Source organism: Thalia democratica, chromosome 9 (assembly GCF_965202585.1).
Source record: "Thalia democratica chromosome 9, ktThaDemo2.hap1.1, whole genome shotgun sequence".
Taxonomy (NCBI): domain Eukaryota; kingdom Metazoa; phylum Chordata; class Thaliacea; order Salpida; family Salpidae; genus Thalia; species Thalia democratica.
This window is the reverse complement of record NC_139173.1, coordinates 11,941,879-11,965,931: the sequence shown is the minus strand read 5'-3', so window position 1 is coordinate 11,965,931 and position 24,053 is coordinate 11,941,879. Positions and strand designations below refer to the sequence as shown.

General features: G+C 25.4%; 1 protein-coding gene across 1 annotated transcript; it reads right to left on the bottom strand.

The window, feature by feature from the left end:
* Positions 1-9,963: 9,963 nt before the first annotated feature.
* LOC145844015 (FERRY endosomal RAB5 effector complex subunit 3-like) lies at positions 9,964-22,025 on the bottom strand. The gene is made up of 10 exons (XM_082951326.1): positions 21,826-22,025; positions 20,876-21,021; positions 20,209-20,343; positions 19,915-20,058; positions 17,448-17,584; positions 14,714-14,932; positions 14,298-14,398; positions 13,618-13,735; positions 12,378-12,715; positions 9,964-10,953 (listed from the first exon to the last, which is right to left on the bottom strand). The coding sequence occupies exons 1-10, from the start codon at positions 22,004-22,006 to the stop codon at positions 10,796-10,798; spliced, it is 1,677 nt and encodes a 558-aa protein (XP_082807452.1). The 5' UTR covers positions 22,007-22,025; the 3' UTR covers positions 9,964-10,795.
* Between the last annotated feature and the right edge of the window lie 2,028 nt (positions 22,026-24,053).

Sequence of the window (24,053 nt, the reverse complement as noted above, 5' to 3'; positions counted from 1 at the left end):
TTATTTTTAATTTTGTTGCATTTTCTATGTTAGATACTCTATAATACAATAGTATCTATTTTTTATGAGAGTTTTTCTTTGATTTTACACTTTTTGTCGATTTAAGAACTAAATATATTTGTACATGATTTGCATTTTACATTTTATTTCTTATTCACATTTCATTTTTATTTTTAAATACGCGTAAACCAAGAGTCGGCAAGCAGACATATGCTCTGCAACATTTGTTTTAAAATGAAAACTAATTCTGCAAAGGAGCAAATTTATGACTTTTAACATTAAAAGCACATAAATGTGCTCTTTTTTGATTCTGATTTGACATTAATGCTTATTTTATGATGGTTTCATTAAAGTTCGACTTTAAAAAAGCCTAATTTTTTCAGCACATTTTTTAAAGTTTAATTGGCCCACAAAATATTTTTGCAACAAATCTGACCCGCGAAAGATTTTTGAATTAAGACATGGTTCAAGGATGCCGACTCCTGACGTAAAAAACAGTTTTTTTAAACATGTTAGTTACTTAAACGAGCAGAAATAATAGCTTACAGTGTATTTGTATATAAGCTTTTTTGTGTTACTTGAAAAATAAACTTTACTTTACACTTTATCACAAAAGTAATTTTTCATAGTGTTTGTTACGGTTATAAATTTCTTTTTATTTACTTTTGATAGTATGCTTAAACAAATAAAATGTGATAACGAATAAAAAGCAAGTTCCAACAAGCTTATAACAAGCTTAAACAAATAAAAAGCAAGTTATTCAAACACTATGCAAAAAGCTAATGCAGTACAAGCAAGTTCAAGTTTGTTATGTCAAAGTTGAAACTTTTTTTAAGAGAGTTACTGTGCTGCCAATTTTAAGTATTGGACACTATATATTTGATATACATATATATTTATTACAACTCAAACTAATAACTTTAAATGTTATGGTAATCGCTGGCTATGGATCTAAAAGTTTAAAATTATCTATTTTAAAGCAAGCAAGTAATGTATTAAAAAATATATTACATTTTTTTTAATCTTGTAGAATATTTTTAGTTGAATTTATTAAAATAAAAAGTTAAGCTCTTCAAAGTTTTAACGCAAAGTATTTTTACTGGCTTAATAATTTATTTAACTGACTATAATATCGCTTCTTGTTTTAAAACAAAGAAAAACGCAGTAGTAAAAAATAAAGAGTAAATTTAAAACTAATATAGAGTCATAAGAAAGACTGAGCTAGCTCGACTTTAAATGAAATCTAAATACTAAAAATTTGTATAAATTATACTGAACTAACCTCTAAATAAAATACACTAGTAAATTAAAAACATAAAAGAGCTGATGAAAAAAAAACCTAAATAAATATAAACTAATCAACATGCTATTATTGATCCAGTTTTTAAAATGAACCTATGATATACAAGTTGAAAATGAATTTTTATTCTTTTATAAAACTTTTATAACTTTTATAACAAGTAAAAAACATTTATAAATGCTTGTAAATCTTACAATGTAGGTCAATAACTATGTGCTAGAGTATCTAATACCGTTGATTGTTTAGTGCCTGATAGTTTGAATTGAGCTTTTATCTTTTAGGAAGACTTTTTGTCCTAGATTTAATATGACTATTTATATACTTTAGACTCAAATTATACAGTGTCCTTTCTTTATTACACTAAGCGTGTTTCTGTTTGTTAATGGATTAACACACTTCAACGGAGCTATGAAATAAAGAAAGGATACTATACTGTATAATTTGTTGTTGTTATATATTTCGGTGAACATGCATCGCTAGGATCTTTTGTTAACAAACGCTTAAGATTGTATTTTTGAACGGTTATATTTTAGACTCTTTATTAAAAAAAAATGACAAGTAATCTGTCTAATTAATTGCAACTGAATCACGACCCTGTTTTGAAAGCGATATCACGCTAAATCCTGACTATCAAATCAGATAGATCACCAGTAAAACAAAAAGGTCGGTAGTTACTGTCGTATGCAGTTATAAGTTTTATGTTTTAATCGAGTTAACAAAACAATCAAAAGTTTGAAAAATTTCATTTCTTTTTTTATTAAGATTACAAAATAAATTTACATTTCGTTGTCTTGCCAAATTAATTATTCGAGTTAAAAAAAGAAAGTATACCTTAATTTATTTATAGTATATTTTGAATAACACTTGAAGTTGAAATAGCTTTAGTTATCTAAATAATTAAAAAATTAGCTTTAATTTTGATAAAACTTAAATTCCATATGATATTTCGTTTAATATGCTTAAAATAGTGTTCACTTATTGATTTAATTAGACTAAAATTAAGTTTTTATTGCTAAGTGTACTTAAAAAATTTTTAAGTAAAAATTTATGTGAAAAAATTTGTTGTCAGTACTTAAGAAGACACTTTTTAACCCTAGTGTTTTACTAAGATTTTAATCTTTTATAATCTTACTATACTTTAAACGTTTTTTCGTTAGTACTTTGAAAATTATCGTTACACTATTTGTTATGCCTGTTTTAAATATCATTTCAAAAGAAAGGAATAAGGATTATTGTAAAACTTCCAACTAGAATACATAAAAAGCCTTGTTTGAGAAAGATATAAAGTATTAAAATATATGAATGCAACACAATGAGCTGCTTAAAAACAAATATTAGCTTAAACTTTAGCTTAATTTTTTTATATGTATTGAGTTTAACAAAAAAATAAAACTATGAACTAATTCTACAAACATCTATGCACTTTGACGTATTAATAATACACTATTTGTGCATTGCAAAAAATTTAAAACAACATGAAAATTTCTACAGTATTCTTATGAAGTAGAAAAACAATGGTTTAAAATAGTTTTATAGTATTTTTACTATAAAAGAAAATAAAAAGAACTAATGCTTCCATACTTTCTTACTCTAGTAAAAAACTTTAAGATGACAACTTTTATCTTCAAAAGAGGTTACTTAAATTTTACTATTTTTTGATACAGCATAGTACACAATTCCACTCATTTGTTTTTTAGTGTTAATTTTACCATGTTACTTTTGATTGTTTTGTTTGCGATGTTTTGGTTTTGGCCTTAAGACACCTGACTTCTTAAAACTTTCGGTTAACCTAAGTGAAATTTTTTTTGCCTTAACAAAAAAATTTAATAAATAATTTTGTAGATTAATTATGACTGTAATACTAAATATGCAAGCATATTTTATTTCTAACTTGTTTTAAACACTTTATCTAACTTAAAATAAATATGTTATTAAGTATATTGTATTCTTAAATCGTAATTAAAAAAAAAACAGAAATAATTTTGTTATCTTTAAAAGAAGTAATTCAAATAAAGCGTTTAGTTAAAAAAGTTATAATTTATTAAAGAAACAACTTAAACTTAACTTTAAAATAAAGATAAAGATACACATTTTTCAAAATCTTTAATGTTTAAACGTTGTAGAATTCTTTCAAAAAGTAAATTAAAGTTATTTCAAAAACGTATAGTAACTATAGTGTAAGTATTAATTTTTTCTTTCTATTTAAATCTACCTTAGTAGTTTTAGTTTTTAAGTGTTGTTTTATTGCGGTAAGAATTTTAATGGATACAATTTCATCGGCACTATTTTATGGGTATATTTGCTGCAATCAAATCTGCCCATAGTTTGATGTGATGTCATTAAAATTATGGGTAGTATTGAGATGTTGCTGCAATTAAGTTGCTGCAATCAAATGAAAAATAAAATAGTGGAAAGGCCTTTTATAAATGTTATGGATAGTTTTTGTATGTACGATTTTATAAACAAAAAAAAAAAAAACTTAAGTACACATAAACCAATTGATTGATATATAAATACATTAATGTAATTTTTATATTCTAAACATACAGTAGGAATGGTAAGCCTATTATAATATTATGGATAGTTTTTGTATTTAAGATTTTGTAAACAAAAAATAAAAAATAAAACTTGAACACACATAAACCAATTGTTTGACTTATAAGTACATTAATGTAATTTTTATACTCTAAGCTTACAAAAGGAGTGACTAGGCCTAACATAAGATTATGAATAGTTTTTGTATTTAACATTTTGTAAACAAAAAATAATAAATAAAAGTTGAACACACTAAACCAATTGTTTGATTTATAAGTATATTTATGTAGTTTATATTTAGTAAACTTATAGTAGTAGTTACTTAGCCTATTATGAATATTATAAACTGTTTTTGTCTTTTAATATTTTAAAATTATAAAATAAATAAATACAAAAAACCAATTGTTTGATTTGTAAGTACATTTGTGTAATTTATATTTTTTACAAAAAAAATTAAATTTAGTTAAATATTTGATAATTAACTAGGATGATGTTGACCAATATCGAACAGAAATTAAAATAATCTTCATTTGATTCGGGCTCTAGTCCAGTCTAAACTAAACCATGTTTTTAAAATGTGCTGTTAACAAAGTAAGTACTTTGATAAGGTACGCACTTTAAGAAGTATATATCCGCGTAAGGTACGTACCTGCATAAGGTACACCTTAAATTTTTAAGTATACATTTATCTATTATATTCAAAGGTTTTCTATAACAAGTACACAACCCCGTTAGGTACACCAAAAAAAGTCCCCAGCTCCAGAGTTTTTAATGGGAATTAAATCTGTAGGCAATCCAAGTTGCAATTTTAAGGCTGTTTCATCAACTTTATGATTTTCATCAAAGTGTATACTTTGTCTTAACTCACTAAGTAGCCTCAAACTTAACCTGGGAAATTCACAAAAACAAGTTTTGTAAACTCATTTTCTGGTAAATTTTTCAATTTACTAATTAATGAAAAAACTTCTTGTCATAGCTTTTAAAAAAGAAACCCTTTAAAAAATTATACCAAACAAAGTTAGTAAATGATCATATTCTGTAGACTTTAAACTAAGGCATAAGTTGCTTCATACTGTTTTACAAAATTCAAATTAGTTTTTGATATATAACAGGTCAAAAGTAGAAACAAAAAAGTATGGTAGAATACAATTAAGAAACTCAAATCATTAAGCAACTAAGTTCACCGTGCAAGTACAAAAACCACATAATCTAACTGTGTAATAACTGTTACCAAAATAAAATTAGTATATCATAAAAATCATTTAATAAGCATTATAACAAATATTTTAAGCTAAAAAGACCAACTTAACAACTGTTTTACTTTATATTTTTTTATTTTTTTTATTTAAAAACAATTAAGCTATGAAAAATTATGTTATCTAGTCCCCTATTTCGCTGCTGACACTTTTATTTCTTTTGAATGTTTTATATTGTAAAAAAAGAACAAAATATTACATAAAATACGAAATATACAAATTGTGAAAATTATATTTTATTGTTTAAAAAGTTTTAAAGTAGAATATCATTTTTTATTTTAACACTTAGAAATAAAAATTGGCAATATTTAAAAAAAAACAGAAATATTATTAATAAATTTTTATGACAAATTTAAACTTATAAAAAAGTGACACACTAAACTTTCAATTGATCTGGCTATTGTAGAAAAACTAGCATTCATAAACTTGACTATAAACAATTTTTTAAAACTTAATTTAGTAATTAACACTTAAACAAACTTATGTAATACTTTCAATGTTTTGTTTAAGCCAGTATTGTTTATATTGCATAAACATAAACTTGAGTTCAATATTTTAGAAGCCTAGACAATTTTTGTTGTTTCTTTACAAATTTAAAGTACAAAAACTTCCTTTAATTGCAGCAACTTAACTGCAGCAACATATAAATGACTATACATCATACTATATACAGAATTGATTGCAGCAAAACTATCCATAAAATAGTACCCATAAAAATACCGACCCGCCCGGTGGATCTGTACGCTTCAAAGCACACTTTGTGGACCAATCAGAATTATTGTAAGCTATTTCAATTGATCCGTCATCATTTAACTTTAATTACAAGTATGTCTTTCAAAGCTACTTTTTGATCTTGTGATAGTTTTTTTTTCCTATTTTTACTCTAATGTAAATTGTTGTATACATAATACAAACTATTGTTTGCAATTAAGGCTATAGTTCTTTTAAGAAAAATTTATAGAATATCATGTCAATATTTAATACATGCAGTGATATTCACGCGTACTTTTTATTCATAATTTTTGATAAAATATTTTAACTTCAACTTTTTCTTGCAGCTGTGAAATTAAACTTCATGTTTTTCCTTGGACTACAGCCTAAAATTTCACAACAATATTTCACAAAAATAATAGTCGTCAGCATTTTTCAGAAATTCTTTCTACTTTGTTCCGGAGGTGCCGTATCACAGCCGATTACAAAATTCAGACGTGATTGCTCGGATTATTCTAAAAAGGGATATTTCCACTATCATAAAAATGTAATTAAGCTATAAAAACAATTCCAAGTTTTCTACAACTATCTGTTTAAACATTTAATTGTAAAATAACGCTGGACATTTTATTGTAAACTAAGTTAGGCGCTTAAAATACTTATACCTTTTATTTTGTTAGCTTCATGGAGGTATGTTTTTGAAATAAAATGTAATACTTACTATTATAGTTTACCAAGTACTATTAACAAGACTATAGATACTACATAAACTATTTTATTCCTTTTTCATCTTGATGGCCTCTAAAGTCTTCTTCCGGACACAGTTGTAATTTCTCCAGAAACAGCAGCAATGACAAAACTGCCGATTTCGAACACATGTATCTTAACTAATGTTGGATGCCAATTTTACTACATCTAAAAATAGACTACTTGAGCTTAAAAAACAGTATTTTAGACCAAATATAATCTAACCGTATGTTTTAAATTAATAGAATAGTTTAGCAAGGTACTTATAAGTGTAAATACTACAAACAACAGCTGATACAAATAAGTTAGATCAGATGTGTATGTCTATCAATTAAAAATTATGTAACGAAATTAAATATATAAGTTATAATATTAACTTAAACAAAAATTGGTAAATAGGTTACTTATTAATATTACCAACGAAAACAAAGGTAATATTTTTTTGTAGACGGGTCTGTTTTGCACTAAGTCATTTTCACGAAACGTAATTTTTTCACGGGTGTTAGTTTTGCACAACTCGAAGCTTTTGCACGAGTCGTCACTTTTGTCTGAATTCAGTTTTGTTTAATTGATATAACATTAACTTAACAAATATAATTATGAAAAATTACAGTTAAACTAAATTTTTAATAAAACTAAAGTACAGTTATTTAAAATATAAGCATATTAGTGTGAAACAACTTTATATGAAATAAACTAAGCATAATATATAATTATAACAAACTTATTTAAATTTAAACAAAAATTACCTAGGTGTAAGTTTAAAATAAAAATAATCAAAGATAACAGAATTAACTGAATTGTTTATTGAACGACAAAAAATATGCTCAAAAAGTTTGATCCTAGGACCTGGTGCATGAAAAATCCTTTTAGTTATCGAGTCGTACACCAGAACAGTTTAATGTCATGCCCAGGACTTAAAAGTAATTAAAACAAGACTTAGTTGAAATTTATTAGACAACTAACAAAAGTACCTATTGTCTGGTAAAGAACTTACAAATTATATTACTAGCCTTTTAAGAATAACTTATAATTCAATACTCATTAATTATCTACTACCAGGTTCAATTTTCTACACTGTGCTTTTCACTGTTTAACTCAAAGTCTTTTTTAAAAAGACTGTATGATGAAATTGTAAGTTATCATGAAATTTAACTGTTGGCATTAAAAGCAATACAACTTTATTTAGATATTTTACTTTTAATTTAACAAAAAGTACTAAATCATATTTAAAATTTATAATAGCCAAATAGTGAAGATTATCACTTATAAAAATAACAAAAAAAGATTAAAAAGTCTAATATTAACATGATTTTTCTAAATACTTGCTTATTTCGTTTTTAAACAAGTGTTCAACAAGTCTTTAGAACAAGGTTAATTTTTGAGCTATTTTTTTAAGTTCATTGAAGTAGCATGTATAAGATATGTTAGTTTAATCAAATTAACCCTGTTATAGTATAAATAAGCAAACAGTGTTGTTTTTATTGAATTTTTAAAAAAGAAATTTTTTTTGAATTAACAGAAAATTCAATTATCGACATTTGGGTAATTGAAGTAAAAAGATTTAAGTTTCATATCAATAGGTAACCTCTTGAACCGTGTTTTAGTGGGTTTCTGTATTTTACTTTATATTTTGAAATTAAGTTATTTTTAAATAGACTTTTGTTAGGGTATTTAGATACCTTTAACAAACTACTATTTAAAATTGTTTGTAAAAAAGTCTTCGTGTATATATTTTTTATTTTGGTGAATGTTTTAACAAGTAATATTATTCAAAATTAGAACACAAACTAGCTTGAAGTCATATATGTAATTTTTTTTATAAAGCGAGTATTTAGTAAAAATACTCAACTGTAATATTATCATTATTAGTCGTTTAGGTCTCCTTTAAATTAAATTTGGGTTTAAAAAAGAACAGTAGTGTTGGTAATCGGACCTGGTTTTAAACTAATAACTAATGTCAAATTTAAAATATAAAAGTTTGTCCGAAAACATAAGCTACAAGTTTTTTGAAAAATTTCTTTAAATCGTCCTAGAAAACATTCTTATTTATAAATAGTTTTAAATCACATATTGTTTTGCTTGTTCAATAAGCTATAACTTATTATATAATTAATTTAAGCATACATTTTAAAGTATATTTAACTTAATCTAGAGTTATTCAATTGCAAATATATTTCAATTTTTTGTACAACTTTAATTTAGATTAACTTTTAGTTAAATTACTGAAATTGTAATCAAGTTTACTAAAATTTTGTTTTATTTTACTTAAACAAAGTTATCCAAAATTGATGCCTTTCGAAAAGAATTACTTGTACAAAATCGACGACTCGTGCAAAATTAAAGACGCGCAAAAATGTCAATTCGTGCAAAACTGATTCTTGCAAATTAGTTCGCGTGCATTTCTTACTCCTAACCCTAACTTTAAGCTGCATTAAATATTAAAACAAGCATGTTTGGTTAGATTGCATTGGCGGTTCATCGTTACTATATCTGCCTAATTAGTCTTAAGATAAAATGAAACCAGGTCGCCTAACGTGGGTTGTTGATGTTCGTGCGGTTGAGTTTAGTGCACATTTAAAACTAAATATATGTGAGTAAACTGGTTGTTATAACAATTAACTTGCTTTATTTTTATTTTAAATAAGTAACACTTCAAAATTTAAAGCTTTTTATTTAATACTACAAAACAAAAGTAAATAATTTTTATTCAGTTTCTACACGTTACTTTATTAAACTCAACCTTAAATTCAGCAGTTGTAAATATCTAACATGAATTTGATTAGAACTAAATTTATAAAAGTGGTTGATAAAACCTTTTAAGTTGCAAATAGTATTTAAACAAAGGGAAAACTGTATATAAAATATAATAAATTACAACACTATTTTTAAATTTAAATGGTTTTAAAAACTTTACAGAGATGCTTTGCTATTTAAAGTTTTTTAAAACTTCATTTAAAAAATTAAAAATCCGGCCAAGTTTTGAAATAATATTATAAAGAAAAATAGTAATAGGCAAATCAAAATAGTAGTTGCAATGGTAAAATAACAACATCAACAACTTAATTTCTTATTATATATAATTTGTGCTCTTTTTACTTATGTTTGATACAAAAACTAAATGCTTTATAAATTATCAACTAAAAAAAGTCGTTTATTTTTATTATTTATTGTTACAATAAAAAGGATTGCTTTACAACAACTTCCTGTAATTAGTAGCAACTAAAAATAAAAATCAATAACAAAAAGTAAAAAAAATTGAGTTTACAACCATGAGTACACGAATTTAACTTTAATGAGTTTGTTTTTCAGAAAACCTATAAGAAATTATAATTTTTTTTTAACTAAAATATTTTAATTACAACACTTTTTTCAGATACTTTCATGCTAACCATTTAAATAAAATAACTGTCTTCCATTTTATATAAATAACCTTTTAAAGACTTGTTTTTTCAAAATCAACTATTTTTATCGCAAAATTTAAAACTTTAATGTATTCAATAGAATGATGAAAAAGTACTTCAATAAACTTTGGAACTGTGTTACTAGTTTAATAAAGAGAAACATACGCAGCTTAATAGAAATTTTAAAACTAAAGTGTTTGTATAAATTAAATCACTCGCAAAACATAATATTGTATTTAAAAAATTATTTATACATATAGACATTTTATTATCTAGTCTATATTGCTACTCTCTAGCTGGTCCTAATTGATAGTAAATCATCATTTTTGAATTATGTTTAACACTTTATGGATAGATTTATATTCTAGTAGTACTAAATGTCAAGGTAACGTTATGGGTTTAAAACTTCTTTTCGATATTCTAATTGTATAAACAACAAAAATTTAGAAAACTTTGATTGCTAATAAAAATATTTATGTAGAAGATTGATTACCAAACTGGTAAAAGGACTGAGCACAGCATATAATAAAATAAAAGTTTTGTACATTATTCGATATATACTTATACAAAAAATATCTTTATGATTTTGTTTTTAATGTGAAAAGTATGCTAGATCTCTTTAAAAACTCATAAAACTAAATATTTTTTTAGTTGTTTAATAGATTTTTGGTATAAGTATACTTTTTGAGATCAAATGATACAGAACCTATTTTGGTAATATTGCACAATACAATTACTTTCTTACATACAATAAAATTTAAAACGATTATTAAACAGTTATGTATTTTAATTATATTTTCATAAAAAATATTTTCTAGTCTTATGTATCAATAAATAACAATTCAAGTTTTAGTCAAATCTCTGGTAGAAGTGACTCGGAAAACTTCTGGAAGGTTCGATCTTATGGCATCAAACGTTTTTTCTGGTATTCCCGGCGGCAACACAAAATTGATATTTCTGGAAATTCCCCCGTCCCACGACGCCATTTCAATCATGAATCCTGTGAAAATAAGTTCTGTTTAATCTTTAAAAAACTTTGCTTTAAAAGCGTCTTATTGTGGCTTATAACAAGCGAAAGCAAATACGAAAACTAAATTTTAAAAAGTCTGTTTTTTAATATCAAGTGTTATTAATCTTAAGGATATATCATCAAGTTTTTGAATTATATATTTGCTTACATAATTTAAAAAAAAATTTTTAGAAAAAATAACATTTCTTTAACTTACTTGTTTAAGGAAGCAATGTATACTTAAAAACATACTTAAACATAATCTAAATTATAATAGCATTATAAAGTATTCCATTCAAATAAGAAAATTATTTTACAGTTCAAAAAAAAAACATTATAGGAGAGTACATAAGAAACAAAGTATATAGAAAAAACTATTAGAAACAGCAGGGTTGCCACGGATCAAGCTGAAAAAAAAAACTCTGACTGTTCTAAAGCAACTCCTAAATATAACCAAAAACTTGAAAATAAACAGATAAAAGGTTAAAAAAAAGTTCCTTTGCTAGATTCAATCATTTAAGAATCTAAATTCAGTTTTTAGTGTTAATAACCTTTCTTAATAAGAGCACCTTTACTGCTATGCGATACCAAATTATATTTGACAAACCGTTTTATGTTTAAGTGAAAATTCAGAACGAGACGCGTGCAAATACTGATGCAATTTATGTAGAAATTAGATAAGGAGAAAATAAAGTAACAGTTAAGAAAAAAACACCTGATGTAACATTTCATAATCTATGTTCAGATATATAAAGACACTAAGTTTAAGCAGAGACAATCATTCTAGCCAAGACCTAGCTGCTGCTAACATGAAGTTTTCAGAAATGGACATTTATATTGTTAATCAGTATTATGTAGTGAATTTTGTGATTTAAATTTAATATAGTAGATTTTTGTTTTAGTTTAAATATCATATTTCTTAAATACATACGATTAGATTCTAATTAAAGTGTTTTCTAAAGTACAAAACTTTTTTGTTATTGTTTTTGCACTATTATTGTTTGCATGGTTCTTTTTATTGTTAGATTGTGTACTAGTTCTTAAATATAAAATATAACCAATAATTATCATGTCTAGTTTTTATAGAGTAGAATGTAAGTAGCTTTCAGTATCATTAGTATTATTTAGGTTTCAAAACTATTTATAGCTAATAGTTAGGATTTGAAGTATAATATATGCACAATACCTATCTTATCTTAAGTGATCTACAACTTATGTTGGGTAAAATTGTATTAAAAATTTTTTTTTTCAATAAGCTTCCATTTTTTCCTAACTTTTGTCTTTTTTTTTCGTTTTTCCTGGCGTTTCCTGACTTTGTGGCAACCCTGAAGCCATCTTAAATTAAAACAAAGAAATATATAATTTAATAGTTCAATAAAATGTAATATTTTGTATGTAATGTTTAAAAAAAAAACCTTTCATCCACTTCATGACCAGCTCCGCTCTCCTCACCGCCCACTGGTGGTACTCTGTGACGTCACTATCGCCTATGTCATCGTTGATGAGTAGAAGTGGAACGGCCAGTGACGTCACCTCGTGCTCGGAAGCGATGCGTAGCGCGTACCTGATTTGCTGGTACACCTGATGACGCGACGTGACGCGCTTGTTGCTATGGTGATGCTTGAACGTGACGTCAGTTTGGTCGGTGACGACGTGGAAGATAAGGTGACATTTTGACAGGTTGGAATGTCGCGTGATGAAAATGTCACCCTCGTCGAAATTAGACGTCGAAGCTTGTCCGTTGCTTGATTGGCTGAATAAGGTTATTTTTATGCTTGGTTATTCGGTACATTGAAGGGCAAATTTTGTAAAGCTTTAATTTTTACTGGGAAATATGATTGTAAAAAGTTATTTTGAAAATTAAATTCCACATTAATCTAGTTTAAGGTGACTGTTTAAAGAATAGATTTTAAGACTTAAGTTAAAAATTTATCACATGCTGTAAGTATGTTAATTGTTTTAAAATTATTCAAGGCCAGGGTTTCTAAAAAAGCATCATACATTACAATTGTAGTTTTTATAAAATTTACACTTTACATATAATATGAAGTTTATAGAAAAGTAAGACAAACATGGTAACATATCATAGTTCTTTTGAGGTAGCTTACTCCGATTTGAAACTTTAAAAACTTAATAAAACAAAACTAAAATTTATTTTTATGAATTATATATTATATAATTAAACACTTAAACTAAGATAATAAGTATATCAGTATCCAGTTTTTAGTATCAACGTTTAATTTTTATGTACATTTTTAGTACAAAATGAAAAATTATAGCATTTTTTAAGTACGTTAATGTCATAAATTTAAATAAAAAAATACATACGCGCTTTTATTGAAAAATTTAAAATATTTTTTAACCTAAAGAGTAAAATCTGATAGGTATGAGTTTTTTTAAATTATTATAATTGTTTTCTTTTCATTCAAGCTTTTGTTTTTGTAATTACATAGCTTTTATTTTTTAAATCATATACGTTTTTTTTAAACAGCTTTATTAAAATAATTTACCTTACATTAAAAAGATACGTATTTTGTAATTCAAGTATACTAAGCTGACATTCACTAAATACAATAAACTATACAGATTATTAAACCAGTTATAATTTTTTAAATTAAGATAATTTTATGATATTTAATCAAGACAATTTCTTACTTCACAGAATGCAGTTGATCTTTTTTTAAGTTTGTTATACGATCTTTTACAGTACCAACTTGCTTGTCAAAACTATCAAAATGCAACTCTTCTATTTGATTACAAATTGTTCTTAATTCTGTAATTTAAAACATAAAAATGTTGAAACTGTATAGAAGTTTATTGAATAAAAAAACTAAATCAGCAATCAGATTTTATGTTTACTCAAGTTAATATCATCTACTTCACATAGTTTAAACTATTATATGTTTTGATTTTTTGAAAACAATATACAAAGATCTCAACTTCTAGAGGAAAATTTGTATAATTTATTCTTTCAAGACTTTAAATAGTACACTAAGTTTCGGTCAAAGACCTCGTCAGTACTTATAATAAAATCTTACTCAAATAGAAATTATTTCTATATGAACAAAATATTATTAAAGCTATTAGTTCTACTTGAATAAGATTTTATTATAAGTACTGACGAGGTCTGTGACCGAAATTTAGTTTACTAATTAAGGTCTTGAAAGAATAGATTATATAGTTTAAATTATGTTAAACATCTTTTAATAATATTACCACAACACTTTTGCTTATACGTAGCCTTAATAATATCAGCAAAAATATTTTCTTACAAACTTTTTAAAATTCTTTATCAAAAATCAAATACTTTAATAAAAAACTAAACGTTTGCATACCAGAATAAAATCCAAGCTGATCATCGGTGATTAAAATGACTGCTGATAATTTTTCGGAATACAACGTCATAACTGTTTGTGTCTGCTGTGCTTCCATCTCCCTAGTTTTGAAATAAATGCTTTACTACTTTATTATAACTAGACCGACATTACTGTGCTTGACTTTAGAAAAGTTAGTTAGTGTATTGCTAGTAAAATACGCTTAACTTTAATTAATTGTTGAAATGAGGTGGTACTTTGTATAACTTTATATGTTATCAAAAATATACTTTTGTTTTATATCACATTTTACAAACTTTCTATGCAAAAAATGCTATACAAAAGTTTTGATAAAACACTTGTTTTACAAACTTACTAGTTCAAAATATGTACACTCAATTAAAACATTAAATAATCAAAATCAATAAGCTGCTCACTTTTTGTCAGTAAATCTGCAATAGTTCAGCAAATCAGTGGCGTGAAGGCGAATGTTGTGCATTATTTTCAGCTGGTTGCCCAGGTTCACCGTGAAACTTTCCTCCAGTTCTTTCTTCGGTGACAAGTTGTCGACCGAAGGCGAGTTGGCAACAGGGGCTTGTAGCGGATTTGATTTCAAGAAATCTTCGGAAGAAGAGATGTAGGAATTTATTTTTGCACTGAAAAATAAATTCAAAAGTATTTTAAAACACAAATATTAGATTTAAGTCAGAGTTTCTATACAGATGTTTACTTTTAGCTGAAAATTATAACATTTTAATGAATAAGCACTAATAGGAAATTTTGATAAGGCATTAATATCCTAAGGGAAGATGTAAATATTTTTTTGGAATTTGACCTTATTTTGTAGAGCTTTAATTAAGCTAAAAGTTGCTTATTACAACTTTTTAATATTTATTCAAATGAATTTTTGAGATATACAAAACTAAAAATATAGTGTAAGCATTACCTGCTTGTTCCGAGAGACTTAAAAAAAGAAAAGAGTTTTTACTATAGGTTAACACTATATAAAGCCGAGCGCGGCTCGAAAGGGCAGTTTTTTGCAGTTTTTGCAATTTTCGAATATTCTTGAGTAGAATGTTAAAACTTTCTTCGTAGTTAAGCGTCGCAGCTTTTTGTTTAAAGCGAGTGCGCTTTGCATTTGCAGGTTCATTCTCTTTTCGTTTCGGCTAGCTATCATTGTTGGTAAGCATAGCTACAATTAAAGCAAACGCTCTTTTGTTTTAGCAGGCACTTTTTAGACTCTCAGTGAACCAGCTTTCACTATTTTTTGTTTGAATCGCATATTGTTTGACTTTGTAACAAACTGAATCTCAAAAGCGTATACCAGAACGTGTTTGAGTCTAGTTGTGAACGTCACCTAGATTGTATTTTAGCGAATATATACGTTCAGCTTTCGTTGCTTTTTAGCGACTGTTGCTCAGCGTTGCACTTATTTTGTAGTCCACTGACTTTAATAAACACCGCTGAGAAACGAAAGCTAATGTAATTAATTACACTTTCCAGCTTTCATTGATCGCTACAACCGTTTTTTTTTTGAGCTGTTACACTTCGATCGTAAATTATTTTCCTGTAATAATCGCCTAAAAACTTAAACAAACGTAATTTATTACACTTTCCAGCTTACGTAGTTCGTTACAACCGTTTTTTGAGCTCTACACTTCTACAGTGAATTATATTCTTGTAAGAATCGCCGAAAAACGGAAGCAAGTGTATATTCAACCTGTATCGATTTCCAGCTTTCGTTGTTTTTTAACAACCGTTTATGAAGTAGAAACTTCTATTGTAGTTCAAACTTTTAGACGTTTCATACGCTTCAAGTCCTAGCTTGGCTCTGACTTCAGTGAGAATTGCTGAGGACTGTAAACAAACGCTAACACATTTAATAAAAGTTGCCTTGCAAACAAACCTTCGAGCTCTGACTTACAAGTGTGTGAGTGTTATTTTTTATCGCTTGTTGTTTAGCATTGTAAAATAAATTTAGAATGCAGAACCTATACTATCAGTACTAACAATAGAAAGTAGTTAAGTAAGTGTAACATTAATCGAAATAGTGTATATTATTTTGTTCTCTATTAGAATTATATAGTGAAGTATACGTCGAAATCACTAAGATTAAATTAAAGATCTATTTTCTAGTCTATATTAAGATTATATATTAAGTAAATATTAGAATCATCATAGAATAAGTTAGAATGACAATAATAGAGTCAGAGGATTATAGTAGATTAACAAAAATCACTAAAAATGCACCTTCTTTTCCGTATTTTTGAAATAGAAACCTTTAAAATTTAGAAAATAATCCTTGCAAAATAAATAAAATCTATTTTGTTAATTAATTTTTAAAAATACCTTACGAAAGCTTTATAGAAAAATTACAAAAATCATTTCCCAAAAATATGAGGGTTTTATCTTAAAAAAAAAAGAAGGATATAGATTTTTAGTAATTTATATTTTTTCACCATTTTAGTTTTATTTTCCCGCAAAGAACCTTTTGTACACCCTCACTTCAACCCGCTATATCTCAAAAGTTAATTCAGGTATTTAAACAAATTAAAAAAGCAACTTGTAGCTTAGATACAGTACTACAAAATAAGAATAAATTGGTAAACTTATCTTTATAGCTTCACTAACTTAATAACTAGAAAGATTTTACCTAAACTATGCTAGAAACGTCAGGTGAAATTTGACGTACTATCTGTCTAAAACTGACAAAAAAAATATTTGAATTATTTTTTGTAATTAATGAGCTCTGTAATCGAAGAGCTGCATGAAATTAAGTTTTTATTAAATTACAAATCAACTATTTTAGGATACGTACTTGTAACTAAATAAACAATTATAAAAACATTAAAGGCTCAAACTACTTTGATCAGCATTGTAAAATTAGCATAAAAATAGTATCTCTTATATAAATTTAATGTAAATTACTTTAAATAGATGTAAAACTTTTGTCTAAAACTACTCAGACTACAGCAAATAAAGAGAAAATGCTTAGTTTTAACAAACTCTAATTTTAATTTTTTTAAGAATATATAAAAAAGCTTTGATTAGTAACCATTTTGTAAACCAGCAATACATAAATAACAATTATAATATAAAATGATAAAGTATAAGTAAATAAAAATGCAACAGTAAGTAGATAAAGTCTCATAATATTTTTTCTTAACTCACAAAGAAACACTGTCAGGAGGAATTTCATCATTATTTGCTTTCATTTCAGCAGCTAACTGAATAATTACTTTTCTGAAATTGTTTCTTTTTTCTTCACTCATGCTCTCATAAGTTTGTTTGAATTCAGTTTGGAGTTTCTAATAATGAAAAATTGTGTGAATATATATAAAAAGTTATAGTAAATAAACTAGTACTGAATTTGAATGGTGTAAATTAAAAGACAGTTACGAAAATAAGTACAGGCTAAGTTTAATTAGCCTCCTAAATCTTAAAAGTTATTTAGACACAAATATTTTAAGCACTAAAAATTGGAACAATTTCATGCAAGCAAGTAATAAATTAATTACAGATTTGCCTTTCTTAAAGGCAAATTAGCCAGTCTGAGTGAACGAAAAATTCCGCGTTTCAGCAAGCAACGTTTCAGAGTTTATGTGAAAAAAAATTAATATGATTCGGTAAATGAAAAAATACTGCTAATAAAGCTTGAAAATCTAAAAATTCGTAAATAATAACAAAAAAACTCAATAAAAACAGAATTTTTAAGGAGAAACACTATACTAAATCAAAAAACTAGCCTGAGATTTCCAAAAAAACAATCAAACAAGCCTGATTTTTTTCATAAAAGATCAAACTAATCTGAGTTATCCTGAGTAGCTTAGGTGAGTGGCAACCATGACTTTAAAAGCTCTAAAATTAAATAAACTTTTTCAAAAATAAACTTTTTTAGGACACAAGTTAGGCTAATGATAGATTTAAAACTTTAATTCAGTTATCTTAAAACCTCATTTACCAAGGATTTGTCTGCATGTTAATAAAAATATAAAAAATAAAATTTCTATGCCTTTGAAAACAAGAAAAGTTTTACCTTTTAGATTTTGCACTTTTTATTTTTTTTAAACATCCCAGTTAAAAACTAGAAAAACTTATCTTAAACATTTTGAGTAAGTAGATGAACAAACATTTTAAATAAGTCAAAATATAGTGTTTTTGGCTTCTTATATTATTTAGTTATTATTTAAACTTTAATAAATCTTTTTTAAGTTAATAAACTATTACAACTTAAAGTACTTCACTGTCTTAACTTATGGATTCAGTAATTAAGAAAATACAGAAAAATATACAGGGACTAAGTTAAGACAGAGAAACGCCATTCGTTTTAATAAACTAGGTTTTAATTCTTTTTAATGATCTTGTTACGTTGGGATCAATTTTAAGGAAAACACTTAAAAATATACAATTTAAACAGCACTTTGCTTGTTGTAATAGCCAAAAACATTAAAATATGATTACTTTTGAAATTGCCAGATTTATTTCTAAACTCTTAAAAATGATATAAAAAACATAAATAGTCTTATTTATAAGTTTCAAAAGGAATCCATTATAAATGTGAAGATTTTACAAAAAAAAAGGAGTCAAAAATGTTTATCGAAAAACATCAATCACAGAGACCACTAAAAAACTACTGGAATTAGAAGTAAACAGGGTTGCCAAAGGTTTTTTGTGAATTTCTACCAAGTTTTCTAAATTTCTTCTAGGTTTAAAACATAAATAAGCTTTTTAGTCCATTTTTACTATAGAATTAAACTTAAATTAAAAAAGTTGTCTTAAATAGTATAACAATATTGAAAATATACTGTAAAGCTATTTTACGTGTATACTAATGAAGAAATGATATAAAAGAATTTTAACTGTATGATAGATTTTTAAAATCTAATTGAAATTTTGTTATTTACATACTAAAATAGTAAAACTGAGTTTTCATTAAAAAGTCTCGAAACAATTAAATAAATAAACAAAAATATTTTGAAATTTCAGGTTTTTCTATGTTTCTTTTTGCCTAAATTGTCAAATTCCAGGTTTTTCCAGTGTTCTACGTTTTTAAGAAACCCTGAAGTAAAACATTAAGGTTACTTAAAGTGCAGATAAATTGAAAATAATTTTAAGTTAAAGACTTTGTTTAGCACAAAAGGATAATGAAATTCAAGAACATAATCTAAACCATTCTACTAATTTTTATACTTTATCTATTACAATTAAAACTTAAATTTTTTCATCTAAAACTTTACCAAAGTTTATAAAAATTTGAAGTAAATATTGTGATAAGCAATATTTACGTCTGTAAAACTTCTCTAATTTATAATCTACAAGAATATTTTTTATTGACAATAATCATTTATTAAAGGCTAGATCTAAAAAATCTAGTAACTCTTACCATTCACATATTTTACACAGAATTAAAAAAAACTGTAATGTTAACAAAGCAACTTAAAAAACTATTAGCAATATAAAAGACTTTTAAGACTTTAAGTAATTTATTTATTATTTGTCTAACCTCTTTTAAAACTAAACACAACATAACTTTTTTAAATTATTTTATAGTTTTATCAAATTCATAGCAGTAACTAGACAATTAAAAAATAAGTATAAAACAAAAATAAAGCCAAAAAAAAAACATAATAAGCCCTACCTCTATTTCAGTAACATGCCGCGAACTGATAGTTACAATGTCTTTTTGGGTGTAGGCAAATCCAACATTTTCACATACATGCGCCATTTCATTTTGCTGGCGTTGTTGAAGTGTGTTCATTTTCATATCGTTGATGTTTATTATCTTGAATGACAAATTTATAAAGTAAACTAACAGTTATATATTTTCAAACTTAACTGTCTAAACTCATATAAAAAAAAAAAAAAAACATTTATAAAACATTGTATGTATGAAATTTAAGAATTTTCCTAATTCAGCTACTAATCAAATTACCCTTGATATGACTTTTTGAAATACTTGTTCTACTTGTAGCAGTGAAATCATGGCAGACGAATGAATGAGATAGTGATAACATTGAGCAAATTCTTTCTTTTCACAATATTTTGCTGTTGCAAATTTCATCCAACACTGAAAGTTTTATAATAATAAAATAAATAAAATAAATTTGCATAATAAAAACATTAACTCATTATTTTAATTATTTATAGTTACTGTTTATCTACTAGTCCATCTTCTCTTTAAATTAAAACAAGCTCTATTCAATTCTAATTCTTAATCAATGAATACCAACAACTATAATGTAAGTAATTTTTTAAAGAAAATCAAGTTTCAATTATTATTCAAAAACTTAACTTAAAAACGTAACTTAAAAAAAAATTATTACTTTAACTAAATTACTTGAGTTATTATAAAACTCAATTGATTAAATTGTAACTGATGAATTACCTTTGGTTTATTTGTTTTTTTTAAATTACTTACTGCATAAGAAATAAAACAAAGTTAGATTAGTAGGTCTTTTTAAAACCTATCAATATTTAAATAAAAAACAGACAGTTTGTTGTATCTAAATTTTTTTTTAAGTTATCAAATTTAAATAAAATATTACAAGTCATGAATTACATAATTATTAATAACTAATATAAAAATAGAGTTTTTAAACTTTTTTGTATTTGTCAGAAACATTTAAGGAAATATTTCCAGATTTTACAGAACAACTTTTTAGATAATCTAAGAGAGTAGAAGCATTACTGTTTTCTTCTTGTTTTCTTTTATTTTCAGTGAACTCTTTTATTTTCTCCGTCATACCTTAATAAAATATAAAAAAGTTAACAAAAGTTGAAAATGAAATTAAAAACTATTAAGTTTGAAAAGTTTCTTTACTTTAAAGGGGAAAATTTTTCTTAATAATTTTGTATTTTAAGTTAAGTATTTAATATCTTATTAGATATTAAAATTTGTAAAATATAAAGAAGTTCACATTTTGTTAGTGATTATATTACCACTAACAAAACTATTATTATGAATTTAACTTTTATCTTATTTCTCAAGTTTTAATTTTAGTCTTCTAATATAAAACTCCTATCATTTGCAAAAATAATATTTAATTTAAGTTAAGATATATTATTTTACACTTGATCATATTTAAATTATCTTTTGCTACCATAAACTTTGAAAAAACATTAGGTTTCAATACTGAACACAACTTTTATTTACATGACCACAATGCCTGCTTAATTTATGTTCTTACAGTATTTACATTCTATCATCTACTTTATGTATAAAACTAATAAGGTTCTACACAATTTACAAGAATAGTTTCTATTTGACTGCAAATATTCACAGACAAATGTTAACCTGTTTTTAAAGCAGAGTTTTTTAAATAAAACTTTGCTATATCAAGTAGTTTTAAAACTTATATTTTTTATATTTTACTTGTCAAGACTAGATGCATTACAAAAGTAAGAAACCAATGACAACCAAAAAACTTTCAAAAGAATAAATAATGTACTACATTTTATTTTTTAATATAAATAATTTAAAAATGTTAATATTTTATTTTTAAATATTTCACAAATTTTCAAAACACTTATTTCTTAATAAGTAACAAACCTTGAGTGACAAAACTAGGTATATCATGGTGTCTACTGACTCGTGATGCTAGTTCTTCTGCAGACTCTTTACTGTACAATTGAACTGGTATTTTAAGCTCATATTCAGGATAGCTTGAATCTTTGTAGTTTAACTCAAAAATTTTATCTTTCTTTAAATCCTTCAAATCCAGTGCTTTCATTGCTTTTATTTTAAATTAGTCAGATTCTAAAAGGTTAACACTATACTTAAAATTGCTCTTTTTAGTTTTTTTAAGTAGTTATTCCTATTTAAAAACTCAAATTAGCAGATTACGTCATAAATTTTAATCTAATTCACCCTTTATAAATGTACTTAGTTATCTTTATAGCATAAACAAAGTATAAATTATTCTATAGTAATGAATTTTTGTAACAGAAAATGGTATACATTTTAGTTCTAAATAATTTATGGCAAAATATCATGAAATGATTTAAGTTTGTAAACATTTTATTACATAAATTACCTCATGCCAAGCTATTAATCTATTCTGGACATGACTTTAAACTGTATCCTGGTGTATGACTTGATAACCAAAAGGTTTTTTGTACACCAGGTCCTTAGACCAAATATTTGAGCGATTTTTGTTTTTATTCAATAAACACTAATATAAAGGTTATTAAGTAAGTGATAATTCAAATGTTATTAGTTTTATAAAGTCAAAATACATAGAAGATTTCCACAGTAGTCTGTATGGTCTCTTAAGGACCATCCTAGCAAGTCAGGGGAATATGCTGCAAAGGGGTGTGAGGAAGGCAGCTATAATAAGTAAAAGAGCAGAATGGGATACTTATATATGTTTCACAAAAAATTTAAAACTTACACTAAGTGTTCTGAGGTTCGATGTATTGAATAAAGAAAAAAAATCTTAGGCATAATTTAGAGTAAATTTAAATGTTACACTAGATATTCTTGAGTCTATAATAAGAAAGAGTAATAATTTTAAAATTTTCAAAAAATAAACTTTTATAAAAATGGGTTAAGGAAACCAAGATCTAAACTGATTTTAATGTAAAAATTACTATGTTAGTTCTAAGAATATTGAAGAACTAGTTGCAAGCGTAAAAAATTATTTATTATTAAATTATTATCACACTAATAATTACCAGATACATGTAAGAGAATAAATATAAACAAATCACACTTATAAATGTACAAGTAAATTTCTATAAATAAAAATAATTTTAAAAAACTTAACAACTATCTAAGTAAATAAAAAATAAATTAGTTAATAAATCTCACTTAAAAGTAAAAACAAACAAAATAAATTTCAACTACATGCATGTTCAAAAACTTTTGTTTCTTATAAAATAAACTTAACAAGTATTTAAAAAAAAAATCATCATCATACTTAAGTACAAAACTCACCTAAAAAAATAAATAAAACAGTTAGTAAATGAAAACTGCATGTTCGAAAACTATAACCAAGAGCAAACCAACTCTCACAACCAGCCAACACAACTGCAATTGAAAAGTCTTAAAAAAAAAGATAGATAAGACCCTTCTGCAATAAATAGCATAGCACAATGCATTTTAATATTTGACAAAAATCATATAAGGGGATTTTTAATGTCATTTTTTCAACTTTACCCACAAACGGTCGCTTCAGTGGTTTGTACTTAAGCCCGCTTGTTTAAGATCACAATAGCGGTTTCTCGCGACTATTCTTGCCTGATGAGTCCTAATAAGGACGAAACCGGTCGTAGGATTGTCTCGGATGCTGTTGTTGTTGATCTTGCGTAAAGTTTATTGTATTATTAAGCAAATGAGGAAAGATAATAATATTAATGTACATTTAAAACTAGATTCGTTTTTTAAAGAGAAAAAAGCTCTCAAAATGTTTGGTCTTAACTCTAAGGAACTGGTAGTGTACAAAAAAACCTTTCAGTTATCCAGCAATAGACCATAGTTACAGTTAAATGTCTTGTCAAGGACAAAATATTTTTTTTAAACTAATATGTCTTATTATAAAATTTTAACCCAAATTCAAATCCCCAACAAATTTTATTTAAAATAAAAGACTAAAAGCTTACTCTAGGCCATAACCCATCTTACCTAAGGATAAAAACAGAGACAGTAGTTTAAATTTAGTCGAACAGAACTACTTTGACTTACTACTAAACCGGATCCAAGATCCGGATCCGGTCGGATTCTAATTTTTTTTTAAGTTGTCGTTCTATTGTACATTTAAATCGGAATAAGTGCAAACA

Bases quoted from the DNA above. Each gene is read 5' to 3' on its own strand.
- LOC145844015 (XM_082951326.1), bottom strand. From the start codon at position 22,006: ATGAAAGCACTGGATTTGAAGGATTTAAAGAAAGATAAAATTTTTGAG. The intron at 20,059-20,208 runs GTAATTTGATTA...TTGTCATTCAAG, and splicing joins TTCAAAAAGTCATATCAAGG to ATAATAAACATCAACGATAT. The intron at 17,585-19,914 runs GTAGGGCTTATT...TTTCATTATTAG, and splicing joins GGCATGTTACTGAAATAGAG to AAACTCCAAACTGAATTCAA.